Source organism: Doryrhamphus excisus, chromosome 20 (genome assembly GCF_030265055.1).
Source record: "Doryrhamphus excisus isolate RoL2022-K1 chromosome 20, RoL_Dexc_1.0, whole genome shotgun sequence".
Lineage (NCBI taxonomy): Eukaryota > Metazoa > Chordata > Actinopteri > Syngnathiformes > Syngnathidae > Doryrhamphus > Doryrhamphus excisus.
Genome location: NC_080485.1, coordinates 11,764,928 through 11,781,507, shown reverse-complemented (window position 1 = coordinate 11,781,507; position 16,580 = coordinate 11,764,928). Strand labels below are relative to the sequence as shown.

At 44.5% G+C, this 16,580-nt stretch overlaps 1 protein-coding gene across 7 annotated transcripts in view; it reads right to left on the bottom strand.

Moving 5' to 3' along the window:
• LOC131107805 (girdin-like) overlaps positions 1–16,580 on the bottom strand; it is a 53,813-nt gene that overhangs the window by 12,290 nt on the left and 24,943 nt on the right. For all 7 annotated transcript variants that reach the window (XM_058058141.1, XM_058058137.1, XM_058058138.1 and 4 more), the window contains 21 exons: positions 13,634–13,692; positions 13,476–13,559; positions 13,269–13,409; positions 12,523–12,695; positions 9,873–9,954; positions 8,612–8,770; positions 8,354–8,500; positions 8,141–8,285; positions 7,628–7,806; positions 6,030–6,167; positions 5,355–5,538; positions 5,143–5,273; positions 4,754–5,047; positions 4,482–4,664; positions 4,122–4,400; positions 3,917–4,041; positions 2,163–2,301; positions 1,640–1,816; positions 1,376–1,537; positions 255–532; positions 37–180 (listed from right to left, as the gene is read on the bottom strand). In XM_058058141.1, coding sequence (XP_057914124.1) covers positions 37–180; positions 255–532; positions 1,376–1,537; positions 1,640–1,816; positions 2,163–2,301; positions 3,917–4,041; positions 4,122–4,400; positions 4,482–4,664; positions 4,754–5,047; positions 5,143–5,273; positions 5,355–5,538; positions 6,030–6,167; positions 7,628–7,806; positions 8,141–8,285; positions 8,354–8,500; positions 8,612–8,770; positions 9,873–9,954; positions 12,523–12,695; positions 13,269–13,409; positions 13,476–13,559; positions 13,634–13,692 — 3,403 coding nt within the window. The remainder of the gene's footprint in view (positions 1–36; positions 181–254; positions 533–1,375; positions 1,538–1,639; positions 1,817–2,162; positions 2,302–3,916; positions 4,042–4,121; positions 4,401–4,481; positions 4,665–4,753; positions 5,048–5,142; positions 5,274–5,354; positions 5,539–6,029; positions 6,168–7,627; positions 7,807–8,140; positions 8,286–8,353; positions 8,501–8,611; positions 8,771–9,872; positions 9,955–12,522; positions 12,696–13,268; positions 13,410–13,475; positions 13,560–13,633; positions 13,693–16,580) is intronic.

Below are 16,580 nucleotides of genomic sequence, written 5' to 3'. Positions count from 1 at the left end.
CTGCTGAATTGAAGAAGACCTGAAAGTCGACCTGACCTGTCGTTTTCCTCTTTGAGCAGTTTATACTGGTTGGCTGTGTCTCGGTGGCTTTGGTTCTCCAAGGTCATTTTGTCTTGCTGCTCCTTCAGATTCTTCTCCAGCTCCTCCAGATCTCCTTTCTTCTGTAGGAGCTGCTTGTACCTGGTATGATGCACACCTGTCAATTTCTCTATTGTTACCAGTTCTTCCAATCCTGACCCGTGACGACTCCTCACTTGTCCTCCAGGTCTCGGTGCTGCTGCTCCAGACTCTTGTGAGAGCTCTTCAGGCCGCCATGCTTCCCGATGAGGCCTTCATACTCTGCCGCCTGCCTCTCGTGAAGCGCTGCCAGCTTCTCGTGGTCACGCAGGAGGAGCTCGTAGGTGGACCGGAGTTCCTCCTTCTCCTTCAGCGCCCCTTCACGCTCGCCTTCCATGCTGCTCTGCAGGCTCTGCAGCTGGGCATTCTGGGCCATGAGGGTGGTGCCCTGTGAGCTCAGGGTGGAGTTCTCCACCTGGAGGAACGGCAAAGTCACGTATTAGCCCCCATGCCCCACTTTGGACACCGCCGGTCTATGTAATGAAAGAACAAGTCTCATAAGGTTCTGATCCAAATTGCACATTTGGCAGCCATTGAAAGTTATGAAGGAACATCCCGTTTACATGTTAAGAAGCTTATATCAAATATCATCAAATCAGGTTGCCATTTGTTGTGCTTATGTAAAGTTCCCTTGCATCTGGTCTGGGTTTGGGTGGATACTGAGCTCCGACATTGTAGTTTTTTTGTTCCCGCTCATTTATTTAAGAAGTAATAAATATTTTTGCCATGTTGGATGTCTGCTGTACTTCATTCAAATGTAATTCTAATGAAATCCCTTGTCAATTAGTGTCAAACAGCCAAACACAGCAACATATGGCACCCAAACACAAACATCTTAGCGACTAACTTACTTAACATAACCAGCGACACACCCTGAAAAACAGTGAGACCGCCGCCGCCGGTCAGCGTAAATCCTCGTGTCCCATAAGCCTGGGTTTGAAAAGCTGCCAAACAAGGAGTTCAAGCCTAAATCCACAGCGAGAGCTAAGCAGGCTGGGCTGGGTTGGACCGGAGCCAACGATGGGCCAGCTTAGCCTTGCTAATGTGGGTAAAAAGCTTTTAAATAGGCTGTCCCCCTTTTGGCTTGGAACCAGGTGAACTGGTTCTGTATCATAAAGGGAATATTTAAAGACGGGACTGCGTTCGTCTGTTGTGTCTGTGATAGAAACCCCAGTCACAAAGTGAGACACAAATAAGCCACGGCTTATTAAACAATTTGTATCTATTGTTTATTGTGTAGCGCTTGGCGGCCCATCACCTGCAGCTTGGCGTTCTGTGTCTGCAGGGTGGTGTTGTTCTCCTGCAGGGAGGCTGTCTGTCTCTGCACGGCTACAATCTGAGCCTGCAGGTTGGAGCTCTGCGTCTCCAGTTGTTTGAGCTGGCTCTTCAGCGCCACTTTCTCAGCCTGCAGCGTGGCATTCTAAAGCGGGGTAAAAAAAAAAAAGAAACAATGTCTTTACGTAAGAGAGCGGATAATCGCAGAAGGTGAGATGAGAGCCAAAAGCCGAATGGGCTCACTTACGTTCCTCTCCACCTCTATGAGTCTGTCCTTGACCTTCAGGAGCTCTCTGGTAGCCTCGTGACTCTCCTTTTCCCATTTGCTGACCGCCTGTGGGTCCTCCACACCTCTAGGAGGCGAGCTTTGCACCATCCTCTCCTCTTCCTCCCTTTGCCGCAAAGCTTCATAGTTCTTTTTCACCTGAAGAAACAGAAGACAGAACCATTTTAATATATTTGAGTGATGTTTGTGTTACAATCTCTAAAGTTAAATACTTTGACTGGGATTAGGATCTGCGGGATGTGCCAGAGAACATCTCCCTGAAGGAAAAGCAGACATCCTCCTCTGCACTCCACCTCTGTCTCTTCATGAATACATAAAGCCATGCATGAATAAATAAAGCAGGCGATTTGAGACACTCAGTGATTCCCGTGCTGGCCAAGAAGGTGTATTTTGGAACATCCTGTTTTCTTCCAGTGGACGTGGCAGACGTGATGTTGCAAATGCTGTCAAGCTTTGCATGTATGTGTGTGTGTGTGTCGCTTACCGTCTTGAGCTCCTGCCGAAGCTGCTGATTAAGGTTAGACGACTCCTGCAGTCTGGCCTCCAGGGCGGCGATCTTCTCTTCTTTGATCTCCAACGAGGACTTCAGAGTCGACTCCAGTTTGCTTTCTAGGAGCTTAAATCTTCAAATATAAAAAAACGAAAAAAATTCAATAGATTTTATTAAATTTTAATACATTTTATTAATTTTTTTAAAAAATTGTTGCAATTTTTTATTAGATTTTAAAAATGTTTACAAGACATAACTCCAGTGGTGGAATGAATGAATGAATTTTTTAAATATCAGTTTTCATGATGGAGAAAAATCTGATACCAATATCAACTGATACCGCATTTTTATGCTGATATCGAGCTGATAATTATCGGACATCCCCACCATACAGTCACCCTTACATTTGTATTTCCCAATACAGTATCTAACCAGAGAAAAAAAGACATAAATAAGGTAACAGACACGCTTTAGCTATTCCTTGTTTTTTCTGGATAGCGTCCCTTGTACATTTAAGACAAATAAGCCATTTAAGATGTCAATAAAACTCTTGTTTGCATGCGTCACAGTAAATGTGCTCCCTGGGGACCTTAGTGGCGGGCGGACAGATGTGTAGGGGACAGGAAGTGATGTCAAAGGTTCAAGGTTATGGCTCCAACAGTTATTACGATGAGTATGTCATTATTATTGTGCCTGTTGTGAGATCATTTAAACCTGCAATAAATGCCTGTCTGCACATCGCGCACTCGAGTGGCTAGCGCGCAGACCTCACAGCTAAGAGACCCAAGTTCAATCCCACCCTCGGCCATCTTTGTGTGGAGTTTGCATGTTCTCCCCGTGCATGCGTGGGTTTTGTCCTGGGACTCCGGTCCAGGGTGTACCCCATCTCTCGCCCGAAGACAGCTGGGATAGGCTCCAGCACCCCCCCACGACCCTCGTGAGGCGAAGCGGTAGAAAATGAATGAATGAATAAATGCCTGTTCTGGCGATCACGCTTGGTGCATGTCTCACCGAACAATTACTGACACCTAGTGGCCAATGTAAAATACTACCATCACAATTAGAATGTTTCTTCTTCCTTGTAATTGTATTTTAGTTCATTTAGTGAGCTCATTTTGCCATTTTCATGCTTGAAAATTAATTTAGACCAAGCTTGAGTACAATTTAAATGAATATGCACATTAAAAAAATTATAATGGGCCGTATTCAAACACAAAACAGCACCCATTTATTAATTAATAAACTTTGTTTACTGTACAGTCGTTGTGTGTGTGTGTTATTTTTAACGGTAAATCCCAATTGGAAGGCGACACAAAAGACAACATTGAAGGATATGTGTCTTAACAATGAAGGAGGAGGGCTAGTTTATGACTGGCGTGTCCCCCAGGATGACTGGATATATGCCCCAAGACCTACATCTAAATTGGGCCATGGACCAGATTCATGTAGGCTGTGTCTCAAATGGAATACTTGCATCAGTGTAGAACGTCATAGTGTACTGTCGACTGCAGTATTTATCCACTTCCTATTCTTCTATGCTTTTTAATTGTAAATTGCAAGCAGACGGGTTAGCCCCATCCTTTCCGCTATGAGGGTGGTGAGATTCTTCTCAGTGTGAATGCACTTCTGCACTCAAAATACTAAGTGTGGAAGTGTGCAAATTAAGACTTAGTGTACTTTGTAGTACAAACCCAAGATGACAAGACTCGGGACTAATTTCAAATTAAGATGAATAAAATGAACGCTACCTGTCGTCAGAGTTCTCGTCCAGCAGCAGCCTCTCCTTGTTCAGCCCAATCTTCTCCAACTCGTGGGTGAGTTTTTCCAGGTCGTTGTTGGTCTGCTGAGTACGTAGCTTCTCGCTTACTAACTCCTAAACACATTAAGAAAGAAACGCTGAATACTGCATCCGTTCACTAGAACTGAGTCTTTCCAGTTATTTATGATGAGTACCTCTCGGAGCGTGATGAGGGTCTTCTTATCGATGGTGCCTTGTTTGACCAGCTCCTTGTTCTCCCGTTCCAGGTCTTTGACCCGAGTGCACGAGTCCCTGAAAAATATCATCTCCTTCCCCATGGTGCGGTTCTCCTTCTCCAAACTGGAGATGCGCTGGTTGCTGTCATCCAGCTTGGAGTCCCGGATCTCGGCCTGCTGCCTCAGCCGCTTGTTCTCCTTCTCCAGAAGCTTCTTGTCCTTCTCCAGCTGGGAGCTCTCCTGCTCCAAGGTCTTGTTCTGGTAGTGGAGAACAGGTAACAGATATAAAATACTTGATTGGAACGCAGAGATTGATTTTTATTTAATTTCTCCAGCTACCTCCTGCTCCAGCTGCTCCAGGCGCTTGCTGGAGATCTTGAGCTCCTCCAGGTTGCGTTGAAGGGTTTGGTTCTCAGACTCGACCTCCTGCAGCTCCGCCTCCAACTGCTGGATCTTCTTGCTGCTGTTTTCCAACGCCTTCTGCAAACGCTGGTTCTCCGTATCCAAACCCTGGTAGCTCACCTAGTGAGGAGTTGAACAATCAGATTAGGACCTGATCATGACGGCCCGCCATTTAACGTAAAATGTTTATAGACAAAAGTCTAAAAGACCTCTAGTCTCTCGGTCTTCTTGGAGGTTGCTTTGAGGAGCTCCAGGCTGCGTTTCAGCTGGCTCCTTTCGCTCTCCAGCTCCCGGTTCTCAGCCTCCAGCTGAATGGCCTTGGTGCCGGCTGAGCGGAAGCTCTCGGCCGAGCGTCGCAGCTCCAAGTTCTCTTGCTCCAGCTGGGAGTTCTCCTTCTCCAGCCCCTCCAGCTGGAAGGCCATATTCTTGAGAGCATCCAGCTTCTTCTTGAGTCGGCGTCCTTCTGCCTCCAGCTCGGTGTTCTCCTTCTCTAATGAAGAAACCTACATAGAGGACCCAATGAGTTGATGTTGCTGTTTGAGATGTGGTTTTTGATGGTGCTTGTTTGCTTTGTATGTGCAAGAACTGGAGAGCAGACCTTCTCACAGGTGATTCCGAGGCTGGCCACCTTCTTATGCAAACTTTCATTATCCTTTTCCAGCTTCTGCATCAGAACCTCTAACTCCTCCGCTCTCTCGCCTTTCTCCTTCATGGCTTCCAGTTCTTTTCCTGCAGACAGACACCCACCTTGTGGCTCAGACGCGGAGGGGAGAGGGGGGGGGGGACCATTTTGAATGAGATGTTACTCACGTAGTTGTTTCCGTTCAAACTCCATCTTGTTGAGTTTGCCCGTCGTCTCACAGATGGACTCATGGAGGATGCGGTTTTCTTTCTCCACGTCCTTAACCCGAGCCTCGGCGCCGACCTGGCAACGCTGACGCAGCGACGACACCGTCTGGCTCAGGTGCTTGTTCTCCTGTTCCAGGCCTTTCATCTACAAGACACAACACAGCTGGGTCAGTGCTGAACTCATACAAAATATCATTTAGGCTGCAAACTAGAAAGGAACAGCAACAGATTCCATTTTGTCTCTTAAGGTTTATGACCGAGCAGAAAGAATTAGCTACAGTAATCTGTGAGTGCAGCGCGTGGTGTCATCTGCATCAAACACAGGAACTAATCAAATATGTCAGATTTGGGTCGAACAGCCACAGAGTCCCTACAGACCCTGCAGAGAACCAGAGCATCTGCATGTAGGCCACACCACATACAGTACAGGCAGCTGGTGCCACTTCAAAATGCGTAGTAATGCCTTGCAAAATGCTCTCAGGAGAACTCTTAGTCATGTTATCTTCCTTGGAAAACGCCCTCAATGAAGGTTTAGGACAATGACTGCACAAGTTCTAGAGCTTTTAAAGGCCTTGTGTGATCAAGACAAGAACAATTTGGTCCAGTTTGCCGATGGACATGTTTGTAAAAACTGACCTGTCTCTCTGAGTTTTCTCTGAGGGTTTCCAGAGTCTTCTCCAGCAAGGCCTTCTCTTTCATCAGGTCAGTACTCAGACGCTCGGCGCTGCAGAGCGACTCTCTTTCGGCTGCCAGTTCGCTTTCCAGCTGCTGCAGCTAAACACACATAATGTGTAAAAAAATGAAATGAAAACAAGAAAAAAGGAGCAAAAAGTAGAAAAAAGCAAAGTAGAAAAAGCAAAAGTAGAAAATGGTCATACTGAGAATACGCGGTGTATCCAATAATGACGCAGGCAGTTTTTTCTGTTAATACCTAGATATCAAGATGGGTTGGCTTAAAAAAATGTAAAAGTAGCACCCTCATCTTTTGATTTGTCCGATTTGCCCTTGATGGCCCTGTTGTATGCGTTTGCTGTCAAAACGCATACTATAATACAATAATTTCTGTTCTAATGTGCTATTTTTTTTGGGCCATTTTCTATAAAATATTCTAATGTGAGGGCTGTACGGAGGAGAAGTGGTTAGCGCGCAGGCATCACAGCTAGGAGACCCAAATTCAATTCCACCCTCGGCCATCTCTGTGTGGAGTTTGCATGTTCTCCCCGTGCATGCATGGGTTTCCTCCCACATTCCAAAAACATGCTAGGTTAATTGGTGAATGAATGAGTATCAATAAAACCCTCTGGCCGAGTGGTTAACGCACAAGCCACACAGCTAGGAGACCCGAGTTCAATTCCACCCTCGGCCATCGCTGTGTGGAGTTTGCATGTTCTCTCTGTGCATGCGTGGGTTTTCTCTGCGTTAATTGGCGACTCCAAATTGTCCATAGGTATGAATGTGAGAGTGAATGGTTGTTTGTCTATATGTGCCCTGTGATTGGCTGGCCACCAGTCCAGGGTGTACCCCGCCTCTCGCCCGAAGACAGCTGGGATAGGCTCCCTCGTGAGGATAAGCGATATAGAAAATGAATGAATGAATATTCTAATGTGCTTTGTGTTTAATTTTATCTGTCCATAAAGAATGAGCTGCAGGCCAGAAACGGGCCCCTCGGTCACACATTGGAAATCACTGGCTGAATCAAATTATCTTAATTACGTAGAATTGTTGTATTATGCTGCGTTAGATTTATCAAAGTGTAACCTGGCAACCGAGTAGCGTGCTGGAAGTGAATCCGTTTTATCACAAGCATGGACGCACGGAACAATGCATGGTAGATTATGTCTCCTTTCATACTGCATTCACAATTTTTAGGACATCAATCCACCCAGAAATAATAAGAAAAATACAATTGTAATGTCGCATGAGAGCTGGTGGGCCCAGAGGAGGCGTATCTCCCTGCAAACAGCTCAGAAAGCTCCTCTTAGAGAGGGGAGTTTGGACGTCACTGAGCAGCAAAGAAAAGACTGTCTGGATTTACAGCTTTGCTTTCATCGGCCTTTCCGCCCCTTTCTAAATACTCGCCGCTTCTTTCTCTTCTCCCTTATTTTCTCTGGGTGTGGGAAAAGCTTGAATGTGAATATGCTAACAGACAATAGCGCTACTAAAGACTATTATTATAAAGAGCATGGGACCGAGAACAGAGCCCTGTGGTGTCCAAAATGAATAACATTGCTTACTTTTTGGTTGAGTCTCTGATTCTCCTGGTTGACTTTGCCTAGTTTTGTGATGTTGTCGTGACCGGCAGCTCCTCGGAGTTCCTCCACCGTCTTCAGCAAGGTCTGGTTGTCCTTCTCCAGCTTCAGCAGACGGCTGGAGGTCAGCTCGTTCACCTCATCGCCGAGAGACTTCTGCGGGGCTGAGAGTGGAGAAATGAGCAGCTTATTATCAGCAACCTTTTACCGGATATCACAAATATGAGAAAACAAAAGCGAGTCTTCATAAATCCCAATGGGAGGTCCATCAAAATGAAATTAAGCCAAAGCCCCAATGTCTAACGTCACAGGTGTTAAAGCTTTTAAGTGTTATTTCAACAAACAACACACCCGCCAAAATGTTTTTATCCAGATCCCTGGCTAGTTAAACCTCTTAACAGCTTTAGTAACACAAAAGAACAGATTATCTTCCAGGAACGACTGAATATTAATTACAGTAGAGGTTGAGCGGACGAGAAGATATGATCCGGTTCTTACCTTCGGTCAATTCTGGTGTTTTGGACAGTTGTTCCAGCTCCCAACCCAAGTGCAAAGACTCATCCATGCTCTGTTTCTGCGCCATCTCAAGCACAAGGTTCTCCTCCAACAGCTCCTCCATTTTCTTACGATCCAAGTCTCGTTCCTGATGGGAACAGCTTGATTAGAAGTGCGACCCTTTTCAATATATTATGTGAATGATCCCTGTCATACCATCTCCAGGTCATGCATTTTGGATTTCAGCTGCAGGTTCTCCTTCTCCAGGAGGTGGAGTTTGTCAGATCGGGTTCGGCTGGCGTCCAGCTGCTCCTCCAACATAGTTTTGGTCTCCAGAAGAACCTGATTGTCTTCCTTCAGCTCCTACGTGACCCATCACAAGTGGACAAAATACTATCAGAGCAGGATCAAACAAACCAGCCGGGCTTTGTAGCTTGTAATATTAGCCACATGCTAACATGCACCATTGCATACCTCCACTCTGGCTTTATAAAACTCAATGTCGTGAAGTCTCTCCTTGTAGCGACTCAGCTCGCTCTCCAGTTTGTCCACACGGATGGCTTTCTCCCGAAGTGCGTCCAGCTCGTCGCGGTACGCCCGAGCCGAGCGGGCGTCCGACAGCAGCTGGTAGCTCTGCAGGAGTTGGCAGACCAATTGCATACATTAGAAGAGACTGGAAGCCGTATTGAGAAAAAAAAAATACGGCTGAGTAAGGAAATCAAACAATGCACAACGATGAGCCAATTCAAGAAACAATACAAGCAGTTGATGTTTGCTAAATACAAGGATGAAGAGTCTTGAACCAGTCATGATGTGCTATATATATCACTATATTGACACTTACTATGGTACCCATTATGTCATTGGATGCTCATATCACCTCGTACTTTGGTACGTGACAAAAATAAAAGAAAAAAATTATTTTTTTTTTTTTACTAGATTAGGAAAGCAGGAAGTGAACAAATGTAACAGTTACTGATTGTAAAAGTACCAGATGGAGGGGTAGGATTTAATAAGCTTTGCTTCTTCCTACTCCTTTTGGACATGCGAAACTGTGAACTGATTATGTGATGCATTCAATTGTAATCTGATGCATGTTCAAATGAAATTAAACCATTACCATTACCATACCATACATTACCATGATGTGCTATATATATATCACTATATTGACGGTTACTATGGTACCCATTATGTCATTGTATGGTCATATCACCTCGTACTAAAAATTTAAAACTCTAAAAATTGAAAAAAACATATACAAAAAAATTTGAAAAAATTATTTTTAAAGTATAAAAATTATAAAAAATAAATTGATTAAAAAAATTATATTATGGAAAGCAGGAAGTGAACAAATGTAACAGTTACTGATTGTCAAAGTACCAGATGGAGGGGTAGGATTTAATAAGCTTTGCTTCTTCCTACTCCTTTTGGACATGTGGAACTGTGAACTGATTATGTGATGCATTCAATTGTAATCTGATGCATGTTCAAATGAAATAAAACCATTACCAAAAAAAGCTACATACTTAATATCACGGTTGTTTCTTTGTACTTGATTATTACTATCGAAGCAACACAACCAATTCACAAACATTCTTGCCACTCACTCCAATGAAAGTAAGTAAATGCCAGGTTCCTTCTTGAAGCTAAAGATAGCTGCGATAATTGCTACGCACCAGCTAGCCAATTAAACAACACACTTCATTTACCACGACTGTGAATGTGTGGTTACCTCCTGCTGAAGCTTCTTGAGCTCCACCTCCATGTTCTCCAACTCCTGCCGGGTGTCTAGTAGCTGCTCGCTCTTTTCCTCTCTGGAAAAAAAAGAGCAAAGAATGGGCTTGCTTGTGGCGTACAAATACATCTTTACCGTCTTCCTGACCTCAATTTGACTCTTACTTCATTCAACAACCTTCTTCTGCAGACCATCACATTGAAGAACAACACAAAATGACAGTTACAACCTAAAGATAAACAGCAACCTGCATGTAAATCCGCCCCCCCAGCCCCAGCCCCGAGGGGACCTGAGCCTCATCTTGGTTTCTTCTAGCATGCCTTGCAGCTCTGTGGAGCCTCAGCACACATCTCAATAAGGGAATGGCATCCCTTCTGAAGACAACACATCTCCTTCATTCAGCGTGTTTTTTTTCTCTCCCCAGTTAATCCCATTTGCCGACACGCCCCCCTGCCCCTTTGACCTCTTTTCCCAAATGACAAACACCTGTCAGATCCTGCATGGTGTATCAGCCCCGGGCTCATATTTTGGATACAGCTGGCTCTGCTGCTAACGGTTTAGCACGTCTTACATCTGAGCGTCCACTTGTGTTCACTGCTATATTTAAACACTGTGTGAAAATATTCAACCAAGGGAATAGCATTGGAATAAAACCCCAATTATTAATACATTATTAATATACAATTAAATTATGTAATTACATGCTGACTAAAAAGTTGACCAGGAAGTCCAAATTTAAAATTGACTTGTCCTCAAAATTTATGAGCTGATTGTTTTTTTACAGTGTTCAATCAAAATATTCAGAGATAACAATTGTGATGATGTGGACACCACATGATTTTTAGATACATAATTAACATTTTATTCACGTTGAGTAATTTGGCCCCATAACTATAGCCTATAGCTTCTTGCCCAGCAGCTGGTGCGTTCAAGGCGCTAATTAACACACAGAATAGTTTCTCTTACTGCAACTTTTTTCCTTTAATATTTCAAATTCATGCTATTTTTTCTTAATTTTATGACTTTAAAAAAAATCTATATTCCCAAAAAAATACACAAAAGTATCAGGCAACATGTTAAAGCAGTCTATAGTAACAGTATCATTCCATTGACTTTCTGTGTTTGCAATTCATAGTGCCGTTGTCTCCCACGTAGCTTCTGTGGTAATAATTAGCAGACCTCAACTTGTGGGCTAACAGTCTAGTTAGCCTGTTTAACATTTCATCCATGAAACATGGCAATACTTGACTCAAGTGTAAATAATTAAGTCAATGTCAACAAATCTGGTATGGGGTGATGTAGAAAATAAAATAATAATAAACTTAGTATGAGTGTGGTTATGAATGAGAGTGTGAATGGTTGTTTGTCTATATGTGCCCTGTGATTGGCTGGCCACCAGTCCAGGGTGTACCCTGCCTCTTGTCCGAAGACAGCTGGGATAGGCTCCAGCATCCCTCGCGACCCTTGTGAGGATAAGCGGTAGAAAATGAATTAATGAGTGTGGTTGAATAACAACAACAAGATGCATAGCAGCATTAGCATGCACGCTCAATCTGTGCATCGTTTAGAAAAGTCATGTGACCATGTGACCACACAACACCAGCTCAAAGACCTTCGTGTCCCTTGTCGATGCCTCTCTTCTGGTGCTTTCCTGCACAGTTACCATAGCGACCAACCAACAACAACAACAACTGATGAGCTTGGCTGCACTCCTTGGGCCCAAGAACGGCGCCTACGGTGATCAAGCACCACAATAAATGAGTCTGAGACTTGTTGTCACCTCAAAGGTATTTTGACCGAGTGGGTGCAAACAAACAACCTCGTGAAACAGTACACTTCAGTGTCTGGGATGCTGCGCGTGCTCTCTAATGAATGTCAAAATGAATAGAGTGCTTTCAAAACGGAAGCGCCATTATTCATTGAAGGACTTTAAAAGGTCATATATACTTTATGAGAGTAGCTTCAATTCGATGTATGTCAGGAAATACATTGGTGGACCCCACTGACCCCACACTGCATTATTAATGCTGGTGTACACTCAAAAGCCATAACAACAGGTAGACCCGCACAAAATAAGATCCAACACAAGAGCAGCAGCAATACTATAAATACTATAAATGTAGCCAGTTGGTTTATTGGCCTAAACTGCAAAAAGGAGGCTGCACGGTGTACAAGTGGTTAGCGTGCAGGCCTCACAGCTAAGAAACCTGAGTTCAATTCCACCATTCGGCCATTCGGGATAGGCTCCAACATCACCCGTGAGGATAAGCGGTAGAAAATGAATGAATGAAAATGAATGATGTAATGGCAGCTGCACGGTGGACGAGTGGTTAGCGTGCAGGACTCACAGCTAGAAGACCCGAGTTCATTTCCACCCTCGGTCATCTCTGTGTGGAGTTTGCGTGGGTTTCCTCCCACATTCCAAAAACATGCTAGGTTAATCGGCGACTCCAAATTGTCCATAGGTATGAATGTGAGTGTGAATGGTTGTTTGTCTATATGTGCCCTGTGATTGGCTGGCGACTAGTCCAGGGTGTACCCCACCTCTCGTCGTTTGGTCTCAGGACCAAAATATTAGAAAGTGCTATAATACCACTTCCACACACAATAATGACTCAAATTTGCCTGATGAGGAATCAGCACTCACAATTCCTGCCGCAGACGTCGGATCTTGGCCTTCGCATCGGCCAGTTCCACAGAGAGGTGCTGCCGGCTCTCCGTCCTCCTCATGCTGGGGGAGCCATTGGGGGACTGGGCCGGACCGGGACCCAGCGGGGAGAGCTGCACACAGTCTCTCTCCTGGGTTAGCTCCACGATAGTCTGGATGACAGAGAAACGGTTTTGACAGATGGATCTAGAAAGTTCACAGTCACATGTTCACAGACATAAAACACACATCGGGATTTTAAAACATTGACAAACAAGCCACCACAAAGAAACCCCCGAAGTTGAAAATGGGCACCACGAAGACACCCCCACTAAAACACACACGCAATCTATTTAGATCCAGAGGCTGTGACAGGAAATGGGCTTTTAATTAAGAACTTCTGGACAACATGGTCGTAATCTGGAGGCTATTAGATACCCTGAAACACACACACACACACACACAGCAGCTCTATCAGTGGTAGGCATCTGCACCCTATGGATTGGAAACTCAACTGAGGCATAAACACTAAGACAAGTACACACGCAGACGCACTAATCTTTCATCCGTGAGACCGTTAACAGTTTCAGCCCTTCCTTCCTGAGGCGGCTCACTCGGTGGTAATGTTTCCACACAACGCCCCTCCCCCCCCTGAAAGCAGCAGTGCCACCTTCACTGTTTCGAGAACCTGGGCAGATCTCCATCAAGCAAAACATAATGCGCTTCATTTCATTTCATTTCATTACCTCCAGCTGTGTGTCACGTTCATCCACCACATGTTTGAGGTGAAGGGCCAGGTTCCTGGACAGGTTCTCCAGGTCGTCGGGAGGCATTTCTCCACTTTCCAACCACTGGAGGTCCACTACGTTCTCCTGGTTGTGCGTCACCTTTAATCACAACACAACAACAATAAGATAGAAAAGTCACAGTAAGGAACCAGGTGGGACACCCACCTCTTGAATGTGGGACGCTATGGCTGCTTTGGTGTCGAAATTCAGAGTCTGGATGCGTTCGATGTAGTCTTCCTTCTTCTCACACTACAAAGAGAACGAAGACCAAAATCAATGCTGTGGAACATGTGAAGAACGTCCAGCATCCATACTGTTTTTACCTGAACAGCACAGCCGAGCAGCAGCAGCAGCATCTTTTTCATCTCCTCCAGACCTCGCTCTGAAGGGGGAAACAGAACAAAAGCGTAATAAGAAAATAAATCTTCATGAAGACATCACATCTAAGAGGTTTACTACTAATTCCTGTTTCGTTTGTTCCAAAGCATGAAGACGGTATGAGCGTCCAAACATCTGTCAGCAAGCTCTACAGGCCTCCACTCATCTGTTGGATTTGTGTATGGGAACCAGGTGGTGTGTGTGTGTGTGTGTGTCACAGTGAGTAAGCGGTACGGTATACGCAAGAGGCACGCAGCCGCCGTCCGTGGGTGTTGACATCTACTCCAGAGTAGCAACACAGATGATTGATGTGTCCCGTTTGAACACATGAAGCAACTCATTGATTAAGAGAAGCGGGGAATTGGCCTCTGACTTAACCTTTTTAAACACCGGAAAGAAGATTCGGAACAAAGAGGCACTGGAACGCTCAATTTGTAAAAGGTTAGAAGGTTAACTTCCATGCCACTCATTTAGGTACACAACACCTCTCTTACATATTTCAGAAATCAGTCTTATGAAGTACACTTGGTTATACTTATTTGAGATTTTTGCCCATCATTCATAAACCTTATGTGAAACACAAATACACATTTCTTTCCTTTTTATGTGCATTCTAGCGCTAGAAAACAAATTAATATGAGCTAGCTAACAACAGACATCATGGGAAATACCTATTTTGACGCTAAAGCCCTCACAAAATAACTAAAAAACTGCCAACAGTGTTCCATTTACATAACTGGCTTGTATATTCACCAAGCTACTGCAATATTATTACTGTAGTAGATAACATTCATTTATTCATTTTCTACCGCTTTTCCTCACGAGGGTCGCAGGGGGTGCTGGAGCCTATCCCAGCTCTCTTTGGGCAAGAGGCGAGGTACGCTTTGGACTGGTGGCCAGCCAATCACAGGGCACATATAGACAAACAACCATTCACACTCACATTCATACCTATGGACAATTTGGAGTCGCTAATTAACCTAGCATGTTTTTGGAATGTGGGAGGAAACCGGAGTACCCGGAGAAAACCCACGCATGCACGGGGAGAACATGCAAACTCCACACAGAGATGGCCGAGGGTGGAATTGAACCCTGGTCTTGTAGTAGATAACATGAAAAAAAATGTTATGCTCATTTGCCGTCAGCATTTTTTACCCGAGGACTGAAGCACACGTCTTGTGCTGGAAGACACAGCCATCCCAAGGAGAGCAGACACTGTACGTTTTGTCACTGTTGTTGTTATTGTTGAAGGAACTAGCATAAGTATGTGTATCACTGAATCAAGAAAATAAATTTGGGTAGTGTTTTAAATCATCAAAATACAGCAATACTGCAACTATTATATCAGTGTACGTGTTAATGCACCTCTAACGTCGTTAGAAGTTTTTTTTTTTTAGACGGCTTCATAGTCAAAATAGGTGTATCCCAATGACAGCATTGTAAGCTAGCTGAAATTAACTCATTTTCTGGTGTTGCACAGAAAAAGCAAATAAGTATGTATTCATGTTTCACATAAAGATTGTGAATGATGGGTAAAATTCCAAAATAAAAGTAGTCAGTGCACAGCTTATATAATGTAATGTAAATGAGTCAAATGTTATAGTCGCAACAGCTGGCAACACAAGAGAGGGCGCCTCACAGTGAGCAATTGTGTCCTTTGCACCATTGTTATCTACCACTGCCTTAATCCTCTTGGGCATTGGGAATTGGGAATTGTCCTCAGTAAGGAACCTGTCATCTTGGAAGTGTGCTTGTAAGAAAACTGCCATGCGGCTCCCCAAACCGGCTCCTCCCGGTTTTTCCCAAGGGAGCCGATCATGCTGTGCTTACAGTCACAGTACATGTTGGAATTCATCTTTCTCTTCATGAACCGCAGCTCCCCAGTCCTGGCAACACTCGTGTAGCACCTGACTGCGATGCTACCACCTGATAATGTCAGTGTAATATAACCATGCGTTACTAATTATCTATAACCCATTCGGTTGCATAGGTGTTCCTAATGAAATGTCTCCTGGGTGCCTAAAAGTAGAAAAACAGCGACTTTGGAGGCGCAGATGGATGATGGGCTGACAAAAAGTTAATTCTCACAGCTGGAGAGCTTAGCAGGAACTCCATTAGAGTCGCTTGGAGACGGGGAGAGGATTTAGCTCGGCAAATCTCGCCGAGACAGGTAGGGCGAGATAAGCAGCCCTGCTAGGACAAATAAATGCAGCGAGCGAGAAGAGGAAGAGGAGGGAGACGCTGTTTGAGGCAGATTTGAAGCAACACAAACACCAGACTGGGATTTAGAAACAGAGAGGAGGAGGCATGATTGAAAATAGCAGCAGCAGTAGAAGGGATACACACGTCCATCCTTATTCTTACACACACTTGATTCATCCACCCAGCCTTCCTTCCTTCCTTCCTTCCTTGTTGTGAATCATCTCCGCTTCCTTTCCTCTCTCTCCCTGCTGCATCCTCAAGGACGGTTAGTCAGGCTTTTTATCCGACGATGCCGTTGTTAGCGCTATGGTGAGTGAGAAGGAGGGATGATGATGTGTGTGTGTGTGTGTGTGCGTCTGTCTCATCTGCCGTGATGAATACACTCACTCACTCACTCACTCAGGATTGCATGACTTGCATGTTTGCGGTAAAGCACACAGTCAGTCAGATGTTTCTCCGCTTTGACGGGTTGCCAGGGTTCATTCTGATAACTTCCCTGCAGCAGACGAACAAATATAACAACAGTCTAGGGAAAAAAAATCGATAAAATTATTTTTTTTTAATGCAGACACCACTATTGTCATAATAGTGCCCTTGAACTGGACCTAGACCTACAGCTTGAGACTCCTTTTAGAGACTATAATAAGGCTGGGGTGCCCCAGACTTCCAGAAAAATTAATTTTTTAAGCA